The following is a 13,176-nucleotide window of genomic DNA, read 5'->3' as shown; positions in this document are numbered from 1 at the left end:
TATCAGTTATCATATAATTGTTATCACTTATCACTTATCATGTTATCACTTATCATATTATTGTTATCATATATATCCGAACAAGTGTGAAATTGATATATGACGGTTAGGTTCAAAAACCTCACCCTCACCCTGACCCTCACCATCATCCGAGTGCGCCGCCGCCCGATCGCGTACGTGAGATACATTTAACCAGTTATCATTTGTTATCACATATTATTGTTATCATATACGATGATTATCTTTTACCGCCGTTATCACATCGCCGTTCTCCCACGGTTATCAAATAAATTGTTATATTTATCATTTGTTATCAGTTATCAGTTATATTTTTATTTAACCCAGTGGAAATCGAATGTTATACATTATTATTGAAATATGCTATAGCCGTTTCTACTAGTAAATTAAGCACGTTGGGCGTCGTATTAACAATAAGATACATTAAGTAGGTATATTTTAGCGCTGTTTCGATTATTTACAATAATAGATATATTATCCGTATTCAATTAAATCATTCCACCTGGACATTAGTGATTTTTTCCTGCCAAATGGCAGTAATAATCACAAATAAATGCCTTCTTAATGTGCCCTATCGGTCGCCTGGATGTCGCGGACTCTTAATAGCCGCTAGCCACCACCACCACCACCACCACCACCACCACCACCACCACCGCCACCGCTGTCACCACCGCCACCGACGCCGCCACCGCCTGACACTAGCGCTACCAATGTTTCCCACTTTATATTGTCGATCAAAATCGTTAGTAGTTGAGTATCCGTTCTAGCAGCAAGTCGTTTAAAAGTGTGTTTTAGTGTTTAAAAATTATTTTAATCATGGCTGGATCAATCAGAAACATGGAAACAATTTACCAGAAGAAGAATTTTACATATATTCCACCAACACCGCCTGCAGAGCTCATCGACTGTAGCAATTTTACACTAGACTTCACCGGCCGTAAGTTTTTGAATGTAGGTCTTGATCCTACAGATGATTTCAACACTATAGTGCAAATAATAACACCTTCACGATATGTAAATATGTCTACCGAATTTCTAAAACGTATTTTCTCACTTATGGGAAATATATTGTCGTTTATACTCGAGCAACCTAAAAAATACAAGCGAAATTTATTTCTGGAAACAGAAATTATTTCGCTATCTAACATGACGTATCAAGGAGAAAATGTGTTAGTGATTGAGTCGAAAAGACAAGCCGGGTGTCGAATATTGTTAAATAGGACAGATTTAATGAAAATGCAATATTTAGAATGGTCAATTCATGAAACGGTCGTTCGAAAGTCAACCATCATACGGCCAGTTGTCTTACAACAGTTTGAGGTTATTGGAAATTATTTGGACCAGGAATTCACCAATGTGAAATCACCACCGAAAAACAACGATGAAATGATCGTTTTTATCAAAAATTTAAATGACGATAAAATAATTGGATCAACTCCTAAAGGAGACATGAACTTCATCAGTCAGCTCAAAATAAATGCTACTACTCAATTAGCTGAACAATGGGCGCAACGATGGAATGGTGAAACGTCACCCGAGGTAAACCTTTAAATTATATCGTTTGTAAAAATATTTAACGTGTAATTATTATTTTATAGTTATTCACCGAATCCGAAGTGAGGCTCATTTCACCTCCGAGATACTCAGCCATGTCTCCAATGCTATCACAAGCAGGGGTAATTTATAACTTATTTATATTGAAATAATACAAGTATTAATTATAATAATTATTTTAGGCAGCTGACGAGGATCGTGGTATAGATGATTTTTTAAACCAAATCAACCTTACACAGGCAACATGGGCACCAGCCAAGTCATTGGTAACATTTAATTTTTAAAATAAATATATATATATTAACAAATTATTATTTTTGTATAGCCTATTTATGATCCTGGCAGTCTACCACCGTCGATCACAGACACTCTTCCCCAATACTTTGATCCAGCGCCTCAATATATTGAATCTAGCCCTACAGTTGATGAGAACGACGGTCCGACGTCTTTTAACCACTCGCCATCTCTTCTCGGCTTCACGGGTCAAAAGTTGACAAAAAAATCAACCAAGCGGAACGCTAAACGCAAATTATTTGAATAATATTGTTTAAATAATTTTTGTGTAAAATAAAAACAAGCGTGATACTTAAACAAGTTTTTTCATTTATTAGATTAAGGTTTACAATTTATATTTAAAACAAGATATTTATAAAGTATATAAAAAAATTACAAAATATATACAAGGTTTACAATTTTCTAACATCTCCACTAAACGGATTGTAAGTTATAATCTGGTCATGTAGTATTAAACAATAAGCTGCAGTCTTTTCTGGAATGACGGTGTCCGTTTCAAAGTCTATTCGTAGGTCCACGGTCGATGATTTCACGTTATCATTCTGGTACGACAAATCAACAACGACGATTGGCACATAGTTTTGAAAAATATGTTTTGATAACAATGGTTCACAATAATCTCTCTCGTAATACGATTTTTGAAAGTCTGTATAAGCTTTGTAGAGTATGCTGGTGGTATTATTTTTAAAATCAGCTCGAAAGTCTTCATATGGATACACCTCGGAGTTTAAGTGTACTTTAAGATTTTTTAGTTGACAGTGATCAAATCGCCCAGCGTCGACTTCGATATTGTTTTTTCTACTTGTTTGTAATCCAAACAAAACAAATCTAGGTTTTTCGAGTAAGCTGCTAGACTTTACAGTCCACGAATGAGAAGTGTTTCTAGGGAGCACGGGATACTCGCATAGATCCCAGGTCCTGAACGCACACGACAGTGTTTTACGAGAATCTAATACTTTCAATAACTTTAATTTTTCTTTATCACTGACTTTGATAATAGGCATCTTCCAAGTCACCTTAGTCAGTTCAATAGTAATTTTCTTATTTTTCTCAACGTTTTCGGTGGCTCCGGTACCCACAACATGTATCGCATCGAGGTCGGTAGATGCGCGATTTAAAATCAGTTGCTGATTGCAATTGAGTAATATTTTCTTATAATCTTCGCAAAACCCAAATACATGTTTTAGTGGAATGCATCCAGAAAATACATTGTTGGTCATAAAATTTTTATTATCTTCGCTGTCCATTGCCGAGTCCCAAGCCGCGTTCTCTAACGCATTCAAATCGTTCGGAGTATACGAGCAGTATGCTTTCAAACATGATGACACTCCAGGTGATTTCAATTTCTGTATTTCTATCCCGTTTATTTCATATCGCATCTCAGAGAATAAAAATGCCAATCCGTTATTTGAAAAACGAACTTCACCAACTGCATCGGCAGGTTTATTTATTTTCCCCTCGATGTAAATATAACTCTCACACGGCAAAGTGTAAGAATCCATGTTTTGAACATTAATTCTAATTTCTTCATTGTACGATAGAGCGGCGCTTGAATACGGTGTGAACGAATGGTAACTCTTTTGAGTTATTTTACAATCGTCGACATAGTCGGCCGTCACGTCTAAATATGAGTCATCCATCATTGTAAAGAACGAAGAAAATTTAAATTATTTTTCGTGAGCTTGATATTTTTCGGTTTAGATGTAGACTTCTTAACGGCAGGCAGTATACTGATAGGTTTTTTGATTGAAGCTCTTTTTATATTAAATTTGAGCGCCATATCCACGCGTTATTTGTAAACGAATTGTTATCGGTTCACCACGCAGATTAATCAGACAATCGTTCTGATCTTTTAGCACGATATTTACTTTAGTTATTGAAGTCGTGTTGAGGCCGTAGAAAACTGGATGCCTAGGTACCTCGACGATTTTATATCCCGCAGGTACAGTAGGATAAAGCTCGTGTATGATCTGGCTCGGTTCTCCGTCACAGAATGAGCCGGTGATTAAATTACACTCTACTTTTATACAGTTTATTTTCATTATGTTGACTATATTTTCAGATTCGTGAGTAGCACCAGTAGTATATAGTACATTTCTAAATCCTAGCAATTTCGCTATGCTATTCTCGACTCCTAAATCGACTTCATGGCTGCACGATATCATACACTTTAATGTTCTGCTGTTTGCTTTTAATTCAAAAAAACTGACATAGTCGGGCATCATTTTTTGTATAATAGACTCTAACTGATCCAACTCATACGTCCCCGTAGGTATAATTACGTACTCATTGTTATTGATCAAATTACGGAAGGCAATAGTATTGCAACCAGGTTCTATGTTTGGTATAGAATTATTTGTCTGTAAGCTTAAAAGACATATCTGTGCAGTATTTTCTACTTCCAGCGGAGGAAAGATCTCGCATGACAAATCACTAGAGTTTCCGTTTAACGTTAATGTGAACATGACAAAAATTTTAAACACAAGTGTCCACAGTTTGTAGTATTATATTTCTGCTCTTTGCTGTAATTGAAATGTATGTTGCATCCGTGAAAATATGTTTGTACTTCTAGTGGAGGTGGTAAATTTCCAAAGCTGTCGTAATATACGACTTTTTTTCCGATTTTTTTATACGCTACCCAATGCGTTCCCGTACCGGTTTCCGCGTCCAAATTAATAATCGCTGATTCCTGATGTTTAGGACGTAGAGGCAACTTATCTCTGGTAAACACGCCGATGAAATGAGGTAATTTCATCATACGAGCATATTTTATAAGTTCGTAATCGTACAACGCTCTACTGGGTAACGTGGCAATTAGTTTTTTGACTTTCTATACTTTTTCGCTTTTGGACCACTTTTATGCGGTGTTTCTATTTTATACGAGTTGCCTTTATACGGCGTGAGATATAAACCTTTACCCAAATGGGATGGAGTGTTTCTATTAAACTCATTGGCAACCTTCACAACGTTGGCTACGCCGCCAGTCAGGGCACCTAGAGCTGACAACCCGGCGAAAATCGGTATGAGTGGTAGCACACCGCCTTTTTTCGGAATATTTATTGTTCGTGGAACTTTGGTCTTCTTAATTTTGAATGTTTTTCGCGCAACGGCTACACATTTTTTAGTCAATTTCATCAAGTTTTTTTCACCGACATTTTTCTTGATAACATTTTTAGTGGCTTTAAGTGCTGCTTTAAAACCACAACCACCACCTACTTTACGTTTTGCTTTCATGGCGGTAGTTACGCCCCAAGCCACAGCTTTTTCTTTTAGACTGGAATCTTTTGACTTGAATCTATCCCAGGCACGCTGCTCTAATATATAATCAGCTTTGTTACGATCTGCGATAGATTTACTATGTTCGTACGCAATATCGTGGTCTCTACAAGCAGAGTCCAGTGGGTTTATACCTTTATCACCGCGAGCTAATCGTTTTTTTAAATTTGTACCAGGTCCACAGTATTGATAACCTACAAAGAAATATTATTATTATTTAAAATAAAAATTATTATTATTATTTAAAATTCTGGACTTACCAGGCACGTGAACTTCCAACGGCAATTTGTTTATAAGCGTGTTGATCAGACCACTGCCTTTATTCTTGTTGCTTCTTCGAGCGAGTGACATTGTGTACTGATTACATTCTCGTCGTTGCTCAGTTATTTATAATGAAGTTCATCAAACAAGGAATAAAACTCACAGTTGAAAACGTGGATCCACCTACAACGTTTATGAAACAAAGACATGGAGCGCTTCTACCTAATACGATACGTGCGCTTATCGTGGGCCCTTCTGGCTGTGGGAAAACTAATTTAATATTTACCTTATTAACGCATATAAACGGAATACGATTTCACAACGTATACATATATTCAAAAACATTGGATCAACCTAAATATAAAATGCTAAGTGATATACTATCAGATATTGATGGTATAAAATTATTTACATTCTATGAAAACGAACAAGTTATTGAACCTGAGAAAGCTTTACCGAACTCTGTGTTTATTTTCGACGATATTATTACTGAAAACCAAAAGATTGCGAGAACTTACTTCTCCAGAGGTCGTCATAATTTAGTCGATGTTTTCTATCTGGCTCAGAGTTATTCAAAAGTGCCAAAACAACTTTTGCGCGATAATGCTAATTTTATTGTATTATTCAAACAAGATGAGACTAATTTAAAGCATGTATACAATGAGCATTGCTCTGGTGACATGTCATACTCGGAGTTTAAAGACTTTTGCACTTCGTGTTGGCGTCTGGGGAGATTTGAGTTTATCGTGATAAACAAAGACTGTGAACGCGACAATGGACGATATCGTCATGGTTTTGACACATTTGTAGTTATATAAAGTGATGTCATTGTAGAAATGATTCATTCACAGTCATGGCTGCCAGTGGTGATGTACTCGGAGAACTGGTTAAAGCCAAAGAAAATATTAAACGCAAGTATACGGCATTAAAACAAGGAAAAGCAGAAATTCATTCATTAGTATCGGAAACATTAAGTCCGATTATCGAGCCATTGAAACAACGTTTCGATCCATCAACATTTCAAGCTCCATCCGTTAATGAAGACAGCATAGAACATAGTGTTGGGGATTCATTCAAAATAAACGACTGGTATAAGTCTTACGATATAGACAAAACGTATGGGCCTAAAATACAAACAAATGGAAGTGTACACTTGGGTAAAAAAGATATTAAACTCGTTGATAATACGCTAAATATTGAAGATATGTCATATCCACTAACACAAGGACTTGGTAATTTAATATTTTCAAAAAACCCTAAGCTGTATACCAAAAACGATTTAAAAACATATAAATCAATATTAATTCAAACGTCGGCCCATCTCACAGCAGACGGGACAAAAATTAAAAGAGGTGGGAATAAATACACGGATTTAATCCAAAATCTGTTTCCATCGGGCGCTGGACTGTCAGTCAAATTACAAAAACATAATTTAGTATACTGGAACGACCCTAACGAGCTAGTCGAAAGGTTGAAGTTACTATTAGCGTCAAAAGCAGCTGGTAATACAGGAGTTTCAAACGAAATACTCTCGATTTTCGAAGAATTGCGTGAAGCAGGGATAATAAAACATATTCCAAATGTCTAAACGTGAAATCTCAGTCGAATTACACAAACCAGCTAGAAAAAATTATACAAGGCGTAGGGTTAATGTTTATGGCAAAAACGATCTATGGCAAGCCGACTTGGTCGAAATGATACCATATTCGAAAAAAAATAAAGGGTACAAGTATATTTTATGTGTTATAGACTGTTTTACTAAATTTGCATGGGCAATAGCGTTAAAATCCAAAACTGCTAAAGAAGTTTCCAGTGCAATGTCTAAAATACTGCTCAAACGCTCACCAAAACTATTACAGCTCGATAATGGTAAAGAATTTTACAATTCAACATTTGACGCGTTGATGGGGAAGCACAAAATACACAAGTATTCTACGTACAGTACTATGAAGGCTTGTATTGTAGAACGTTTCAACCGCACATTGAAAGAAAAAATGTTCAGAGAGTTTACGGCACGAGGTTCACACGAATGGGTTTCTATTTTACCTTCATTGATTAACGAATACAACAATTCAAAACACAGGACCATAGGCATGACACCAGTGCAAGCTGATGCTAATCCTACGTCAGTAAAAATTAAACAAAGAAAAATTATTACTGGAAAAATTAAATTTAACGTTGGTGATAATGTTCGTGTAAGCACATATAAAGGTGTATTTGCAAAAGGCTATTTACCGAGCTGGTCTACAGAAATATTTAAAATTGTTAAAATTAATGAAACATTACCTACTACTTATCAGCTACAAGATTATACTGGAAAACCAATTGCTGGCTGCTTTTATTCAGAAGAAATATTGAAAACAAACTATCCAAATGACTATTTAGTAGAGAAAATTATACGTAAGAAGGGGAACAAAATTTTCGTCAAATGGCTCGGGTTCGATAATACGCACAATAGTTGGATAAATACAAGTGACATTAGAAAATAGTGTCAGTCTAGCTACAGACATGAACGTGTTTGGTAGTTCTCAGTCTGGTGAAACTAATAAATTTTTAGTAAATCTCGAACAAGTTGTTAAATCGTATTCGAATAAACTCGATAAAGTTGAGCATTTACTTGAAGAAAATCATAAATCTATTCTATTTCAAGAGGAACAAACAGAAAAGTTAGAATTAACGTGCATAGAGATTACAGAGCATATGACAAGAGGCGAAGTATCATTACAATATATCAAAGAAAGTATAGATGATATTAAAAAAATTATACCAGCTATACTGAGCCGTCTTAACACTATAGAAACTTATTATAAAGACAAGCCATAATGTCTTCATCCATCTTGGACATGCAATGCGTTCTTGGCTTGAACAATAAATACATGATTAAAGAAATGTCTATAGTAGACACAGAAACTTGGGCGACCCAACACTGGATTTTTAAACATTCAAAATCCATGGAGGATAACAAAAGTCGTAAAACTAACAAGTGGCTGGAACGTAATTATCATCAACTATCTATAGAATACGGTGACATAGAGTATGAAGAAGTCGGTAGAATATTGAATTCATTAAAATTTAGATGCATTTACGTCAAAGGCGAACAGAAAAAACAAGTTCTTATGGAGTATATACCACACGTCGCACTCGTCAACATTGAAGACTTGGGCTGCCCTCGTTTGGATCAAATATGTGATGACGAAACTCTACCCTGCTGTATTTTTCATATGGGATTTAATCCAAAACAATGTACATTTTATAAAGTATTTGCTATAAGGAAATGGTTTATAAATAATTCTTAAAAATGATATACATTTTATTTAATAAACATAATAATATTATATTTTTACAACGTTTTTATTTTACATGGATAACCTAACATTTTCAATATATATATACATGGTATTTTACAATATAACAAAAATAATTATATAACATGATAATATTTTCAATATATACATGGTATTTACAAATTAGAAATATATACAGTATTTAATTATTTAGACATATAGAAGTAATCTCATTAAATCTTTCTCTTCCTCGTTCCAGTTCTGTCCTTCTTCTTCTAATTCAGGCCAATCAACAGTCTCCTCAGATTCAAGTTCGTCTTTCCTATAAAATTAAAAATATTATAAGATAAATTAAAATATACAATTAAAAACTTACTCTATAGAGTAGTGACCGTGAGCCAGTGTATGTATTTTATCATCTAGTACCACTCTTTTGTCATCATAGTTGTTGTATGTCAATTTATTTGTTTTGATTGTCATTAGCTGGTGTTTAAAGGAGCGTATGGAGACATTTTCTGTATATTTATCGAGACTTTCATCTCCGAACAAACACTTAACATGATCCTCCATCGTCATACGGTTTTTAACCACATGCTGTTTTACACCCTTCGCCTTGATCTGTTCTCTCACCACATCCTCTTCTCCTGTATATATGTTGTACGCATATGATTTTGCACGTAGTGCACAAAACTCTGTCATTATATGTCCTTTTGCTTCATCAGAGAAAAACCCGGGCACCTTCTTCCTAGCTGTAGTGTAGCACGGATGGATAGGAGGCAAGTCCGCCGTGTCTAATCTATCCATCAATATGGGATTCTCAATCAAGTCTTTGTAAAAATCTTCAGTTTTAATATGGTATACCAACGAATCTAGAAAAAGAATGTTAAATTAATATATTATATACTTGAAATTAGTTTTAATATATTTACCAGTATCAGTATACATAATTTTGATATTATCACCATAGTGCTTCTGCATTACGTTGTAGTGATAATCGTACATCATCGTCTTGGAAATGTCAAGTACAGCAAATCCTATACAAAATATAATATATAATATAGTGACTAATAGAAAATTTAAAGTATATTTACCGATATAGATAGGTTTATCAAATTTAATAATTTTGTTCTCAAGCTCCACAGCGTTGAGATTATCATTATACCTAGTACAGTGCTTGAATGTAGTCTTATTGATCAACTTCTGCAACCTCCTCTCACACGATACTAGCTCCATCTTCATTTGCTTGCGTTTTGATTCCATAGTTTTCCCTGTACAAAGTAAAATTTTAATGTTTTTATATGTTTAGAATGTTTATTAGTAACCTACCAAATACAGCGTTATTCATTAGCTTAAAGAAATCCCTCTCAAAATCGTTACCAGCCTTCTTCCTCATCTCAGTGTTAAGTTTAATATAATCTGCCAACCACGCTGACTGGTTAAACTGTATCACTCTATGTACCTATAAAAAATAAGAGAAATGTTAAAAACCTGTTTGAAATCTTATAAAATGCAGATATTTACTTTTTCAACTATTAAACCGTTTTTAATCGCCTGCTGCAGGTTTCTATAGTGTATAACGTAGTTTGTTTTCTTTTCAAATGTAGCCATCAGTTTTCGTACCTTTGATCCACGCGGTATACTATTTTGTGGTAGGAAAGGCAGGTCATTATGGTTATCGTGCAACTCTTTCGGATAGGATACATCTACTTCATATACCCGTCCTATATCCGATGTTGCTGTCAAACCGTCCAAACCATCCAAGTTGGGTTCAACCCAGTTGAACCCACCATACGGCATGTATTGAGACATTGCCCATCCGTACAAGTTGTTACCTATAAAGTTTATAAAAGTTATAAAATATTTTTAAAAAATAAAATATTTATACTTACAGTCCTGGTATATCAACCACGATTTCTCCTTCGTCTCATCATAACCAGGTGTCTTAGCATTGTTGGCCTTGGCATACCGCATGCTGGCCTGTACCAATCCACCACGGATACCTAAAAAAATACAATATTATTATTATATTCATATTTTATAAATAATATACTGACCATTCTCATACATCAAGAGCATATCGTAATCTGTCAGAAGTTCCAACTTCTTACCCGTATACTTCAACATTGCGTGGAAACTTAAACCGGGTGCAGTGAAGTAGTAAGCGGCATCCAGGTTATAAGTCCTCATACAAACATCGCGAAAGTTTTCAAAAACGTCCGCCAACAGTAAGACGTCGATTTTTAGGTATAAATCACTGTAATCACCTAAAGTCTTGCAATTGAAGTGGTTCCAGACCTGTAAAACACAATAATTTTAAAATATAGATCTAAATAAGCGCAAATCGTATAACATACCTCCTTGGCGTGATCGAACTCTTCCTCCTTTATCCCCGACTCAGTCAATGTGCTGTAAAAGTCTCTCTTCCGTGGTAATAGCCTATCGTTCAACTTGTCCCAGCTATCGGTGTACTCATACGGGTACACCCCTTTCCGCGTCACGAGTGGCATATCATCTTCAGTGAATACTTTGGCGGTTTCTCGAAAGTTTTCAAGAGCTGGTGTTATCAGATTTTTAGCGAGTGAAGATAGACTCGTTGCCATGAAACGGAAAGTATCAATAAACCGAATCGAAAATTTGCTTGACACATATTTCGTAAACGAAATATATTTCTCCTCACTGTTGGGTATTACTTTTATAGTTTGGGTGTCATGACCAAGTTCTGTGACTATCAGGTGTGCGTCGTAGTTGGACAAGTTGTGGAAAAATATCGGCACAAAGTTTTGTGTTTGCAATTTTTGGTTGCATACATTACAAAGTGCTTGACGATATTTTCCTGTGAGATGGCAATGGTCAGCTGTCTTGCGATATAGTATCTCCGAGGGTGGGCTAAACTCTATTTTACATAAATTGCAATGCGTTGCTGCTTCGTGAGTCTGGACGTCATCCGCGGACATGTTTATGGCTATATTGGTCTTTAGTAATTTTTCAATCTTTAACGATATATCCGTCACGGTATCGACGAAATGTCTTGCCACATCAGGTCGACTCTCACTTCCTCGGTAGATAACTGGTGCTGTTGGTATCTCGTGTCTCGCTAATAGCTCTGTCGGTACATCTTCACTCACCTTCACAATGAGCCCATAGCTCATCGCTTCATGTTTGTGAACAATCTTCGTATTTCCCCCCTTCACTTCGTCCTTCTTAACTAGCAGTGTCTCAAAATCAGCATAGATGGCAAATGGGTGTCTCTCTGTGTTTTTCCACGCATCAAATTGCAGACACTCACCTTCTTTCGGCATCACCGGTAATATGGGCTTATGTATTCCACATATTAGTTTATGCTGATTCATAGCCTCCTGCCCGCTCAACTTGTGTTTATATATTTGATTGTCGAAACTCGTGAAACACCGCTTACAAAAAACAACTTGACCGTTATGTCTAGTTTTTTGATGTCTCATAAGTCGTGAAAAATTTGATATAAACACGTAGTGTGTGTTGTCGTCGTCCGTCACCGACAACAAGTCGAAATGGTTCGCCTTCTCTTCATCGACTACGCGTAGCGGGTACACCTCGTATGTCGGATATTTCTTAGGTGGTTGAAACTTATTTTCGAGGCCGTAAACATTGACAGACACGTTCGGATTATTTCTTTCAAAAATCTTTACTTGGTGAAGAGGTGTCGGGAAGGTGATACCATCAAAATTATATTTTCCTTCGTGTTGACGATAATTTTCATTGACACGAAATTTATTTTCTCCTACAACATGTTTTGCTAATATAGCCCACTTGAAACATTGCTGATCTGAGTTTTGAGGGTTAATAGTAGCCCGTTTATATTCAATACATGGTGGTAGTTGAATAAACGAAGAGCCTGACAATGGAGAATATTTATATATTCCCAACAAAATGCCGTCGATGTTTTGGAAAGAAAATCCAGAGCCCTTACTGGTATATTCCTCCTCCTCACGTTTCAATTTATTAAAACAATCTTCTAAAATTGACGATAAATCGCTATCTGCAAAAATCTCCCTGGCTGAGGTTTTAAAAGCTCTATTCTCGGAAGAATTTTCTACGTTAGGTCTATTATATGTAGCCTCTATTTTCAAATTAAATTTAATCGGCAAGCAATGTTTGTTAATGGTCTCTACTAATGCGGATTTGATGGACTTGAAGAATTTTGAATAATTGTGTACATTATTAATATTTTTATAATAATACCACACAACCTTACGGTTGTGTGTCGATTGAATTTCTATGAAACCTAAATTGGTTACTGCTTGAAGTCTAACTTTTTTTAATTTCACTGCAGTTTCAGTATTTTCTGCATGTATACGTTTATTTCCTAGCTGTGTATAATAACCTAAAATTATAAATATATTGATATACATCATTATATAGTTAAAAAAAAAAAAAACTTACCTTGGATATCATACAGTCCAAGATTTTCAACGTTATCAAGCACTTCCAAACACATCTCGTCGTCATCATC

At 35.5% G+C, this 13,176-nt stretch overlaps 3 protein-coding genes across 4 annotated transcripts; 1 reads left to right on the top strand and 2 right to left on the bottom strand.

Annotated features, from left to right (window-relative positions):
- Positions 1-716: 716 nt before the first annotated feature.
- Positions 717-2,160, top strand: LOC149058015 (uncharacterized). The gene is made up of 4 exons (XM_089219541.1): positions 717-1,557; positions 1,617-1,694; positions 1,755-1,838; positions 1,898-2,160. Exons 1-4 carry the CDS (start codon positions 835-837, stop codon positions 2,111-2,113), a joined length of 1,101 nt encoding a protein of 366 aa, XP_089075667.1. The 5' UTR covers positions 717-834; the 3' UTR covers positions 2,114-2,160.
- A 98-nt stretch (positions 2,161-2,258) lies between these two features.
- On the bottom strand, positions 2,259-3,509 carry LOC149058014 (uncharacterized). The gene has a single exon (XM_089218281.1). It carries the CDS (start codon positions 3,507-3,509, stop codon positions 2,259-2,261), a length of 1,251 nt encoding a protein of 416 aa, XP_089074407.1.
- A 5,291-nt stretch (positions 3,510-8,800) lies between these two features.
- Positions 8,801-13,029, bottom strand: LOC149058013 (uncharacterized). 2 transcript variants are annotated; one of them, XM_089219539.1, is made up of 8 exons: positions 11,042-13,028; positions 10,742-10,982; positions 10,577-10,687; positions 10,209-10,519; positions 10,014-10,146; positions 9,617-9,955; positions 9,064-9,556; positions 8,801-9,009 (listed from the first exon to the last, which is right to left on the bottom strand). In XM_089219539.1, the coding sequence occupies exons 1-8, from the start codon at positions 12,143-12,145 to the stop codon at positions 8,898-8,900; spliced, it is 2,844 nt and encodes a 947-aa protein (XP_089075665.1). In that variant the 5' UTR covers positions 12,146-13,028; the 3' UTR covers positions 8,801-8,897. The 2 variants fall into 2 exon arrangements, with proteins under 2 accessions (XP_089075665.1, XP_089075666.1); XM_089219540.1 differs by lacking the exon at positions 8,801-9,009 and having other exon boundaries at positions 9,060-9,556; positions 9,617-9,721; positions 9,779-9,955; positions 11,042-13,029.
- Between the last annotated feature and the right edge of the window lie 147 nt (positions 13,030-13,176).

Source organism: Diuraphis noxia, unplaced genomic scaffold (assembly GCF_037042655.1).
Source record: "Diuraphis noxia isolate RWA-SAM2 unplaced genomic scaffold, SU_Dnox_SAM2 contig0002, whole genome shotgun sequence".
Classification (NCBI taxonomy): domain Eukaryota; kingdom Metazoa; phylum Arthropoda; class Insecta; order Hemiptera; family Aphididae; genus Diuraphis; species Diuraphis noxia.
This window is presented reverse-complemented; position numbering and strand designations above follow the sequence as displayed.

Bases quoted from the DNA above. Each gene is read 5' to 3' on its own strand.
- LOC149058013 (XM_089219539.1), bottom strand. From the start codon at position 12,145: ATGAGACATCAAAAAACTAGACATAACGGTCAAGTTGTTTTTTGTAAG. The intron at 10,688-10,741 runs GTCAGTATATTA...GTATTTTTTTAG, and splicing joins GCTCTTGATGTATGAGAATG to GTATCCGTGGTGGATTGGTA. The intron at 9,956-10,013 runs GTAGGTTACTAA...TACTTTGTACAG, and splicing joins AATGAATAACGCTGTATTTG to GGAAAACTATGGAATCAAAA.
- LOC149058015 (XM_089219541.1), top strand. From the start codon at position 835: ATGGCTGGATCAATCAGAAACATGGAAACAATTTACCAGAAGAAGAAT. The intron at 1,695-1,754 runs GTAATTTATAAC...TAATTATTTTAG, and splicing joins CAATGCTATCACAAGCAGGG to GCAGCTGACGAGGATCGTGG. The intron at 1,839-1,897 runs GTAACATTTAAT...ATTTTTGTATAG, and splicing joins GGGCACCAGCCAAGTCATTG to CCTATTTATGATCCTGGCAG.
- LOC149058014 (XM_089218281.1), bottom strand. From the start codon at position 3,509: ATGATGGATGACTCATATTTAGACGTGACGGCCGACTATGTCGACGAT.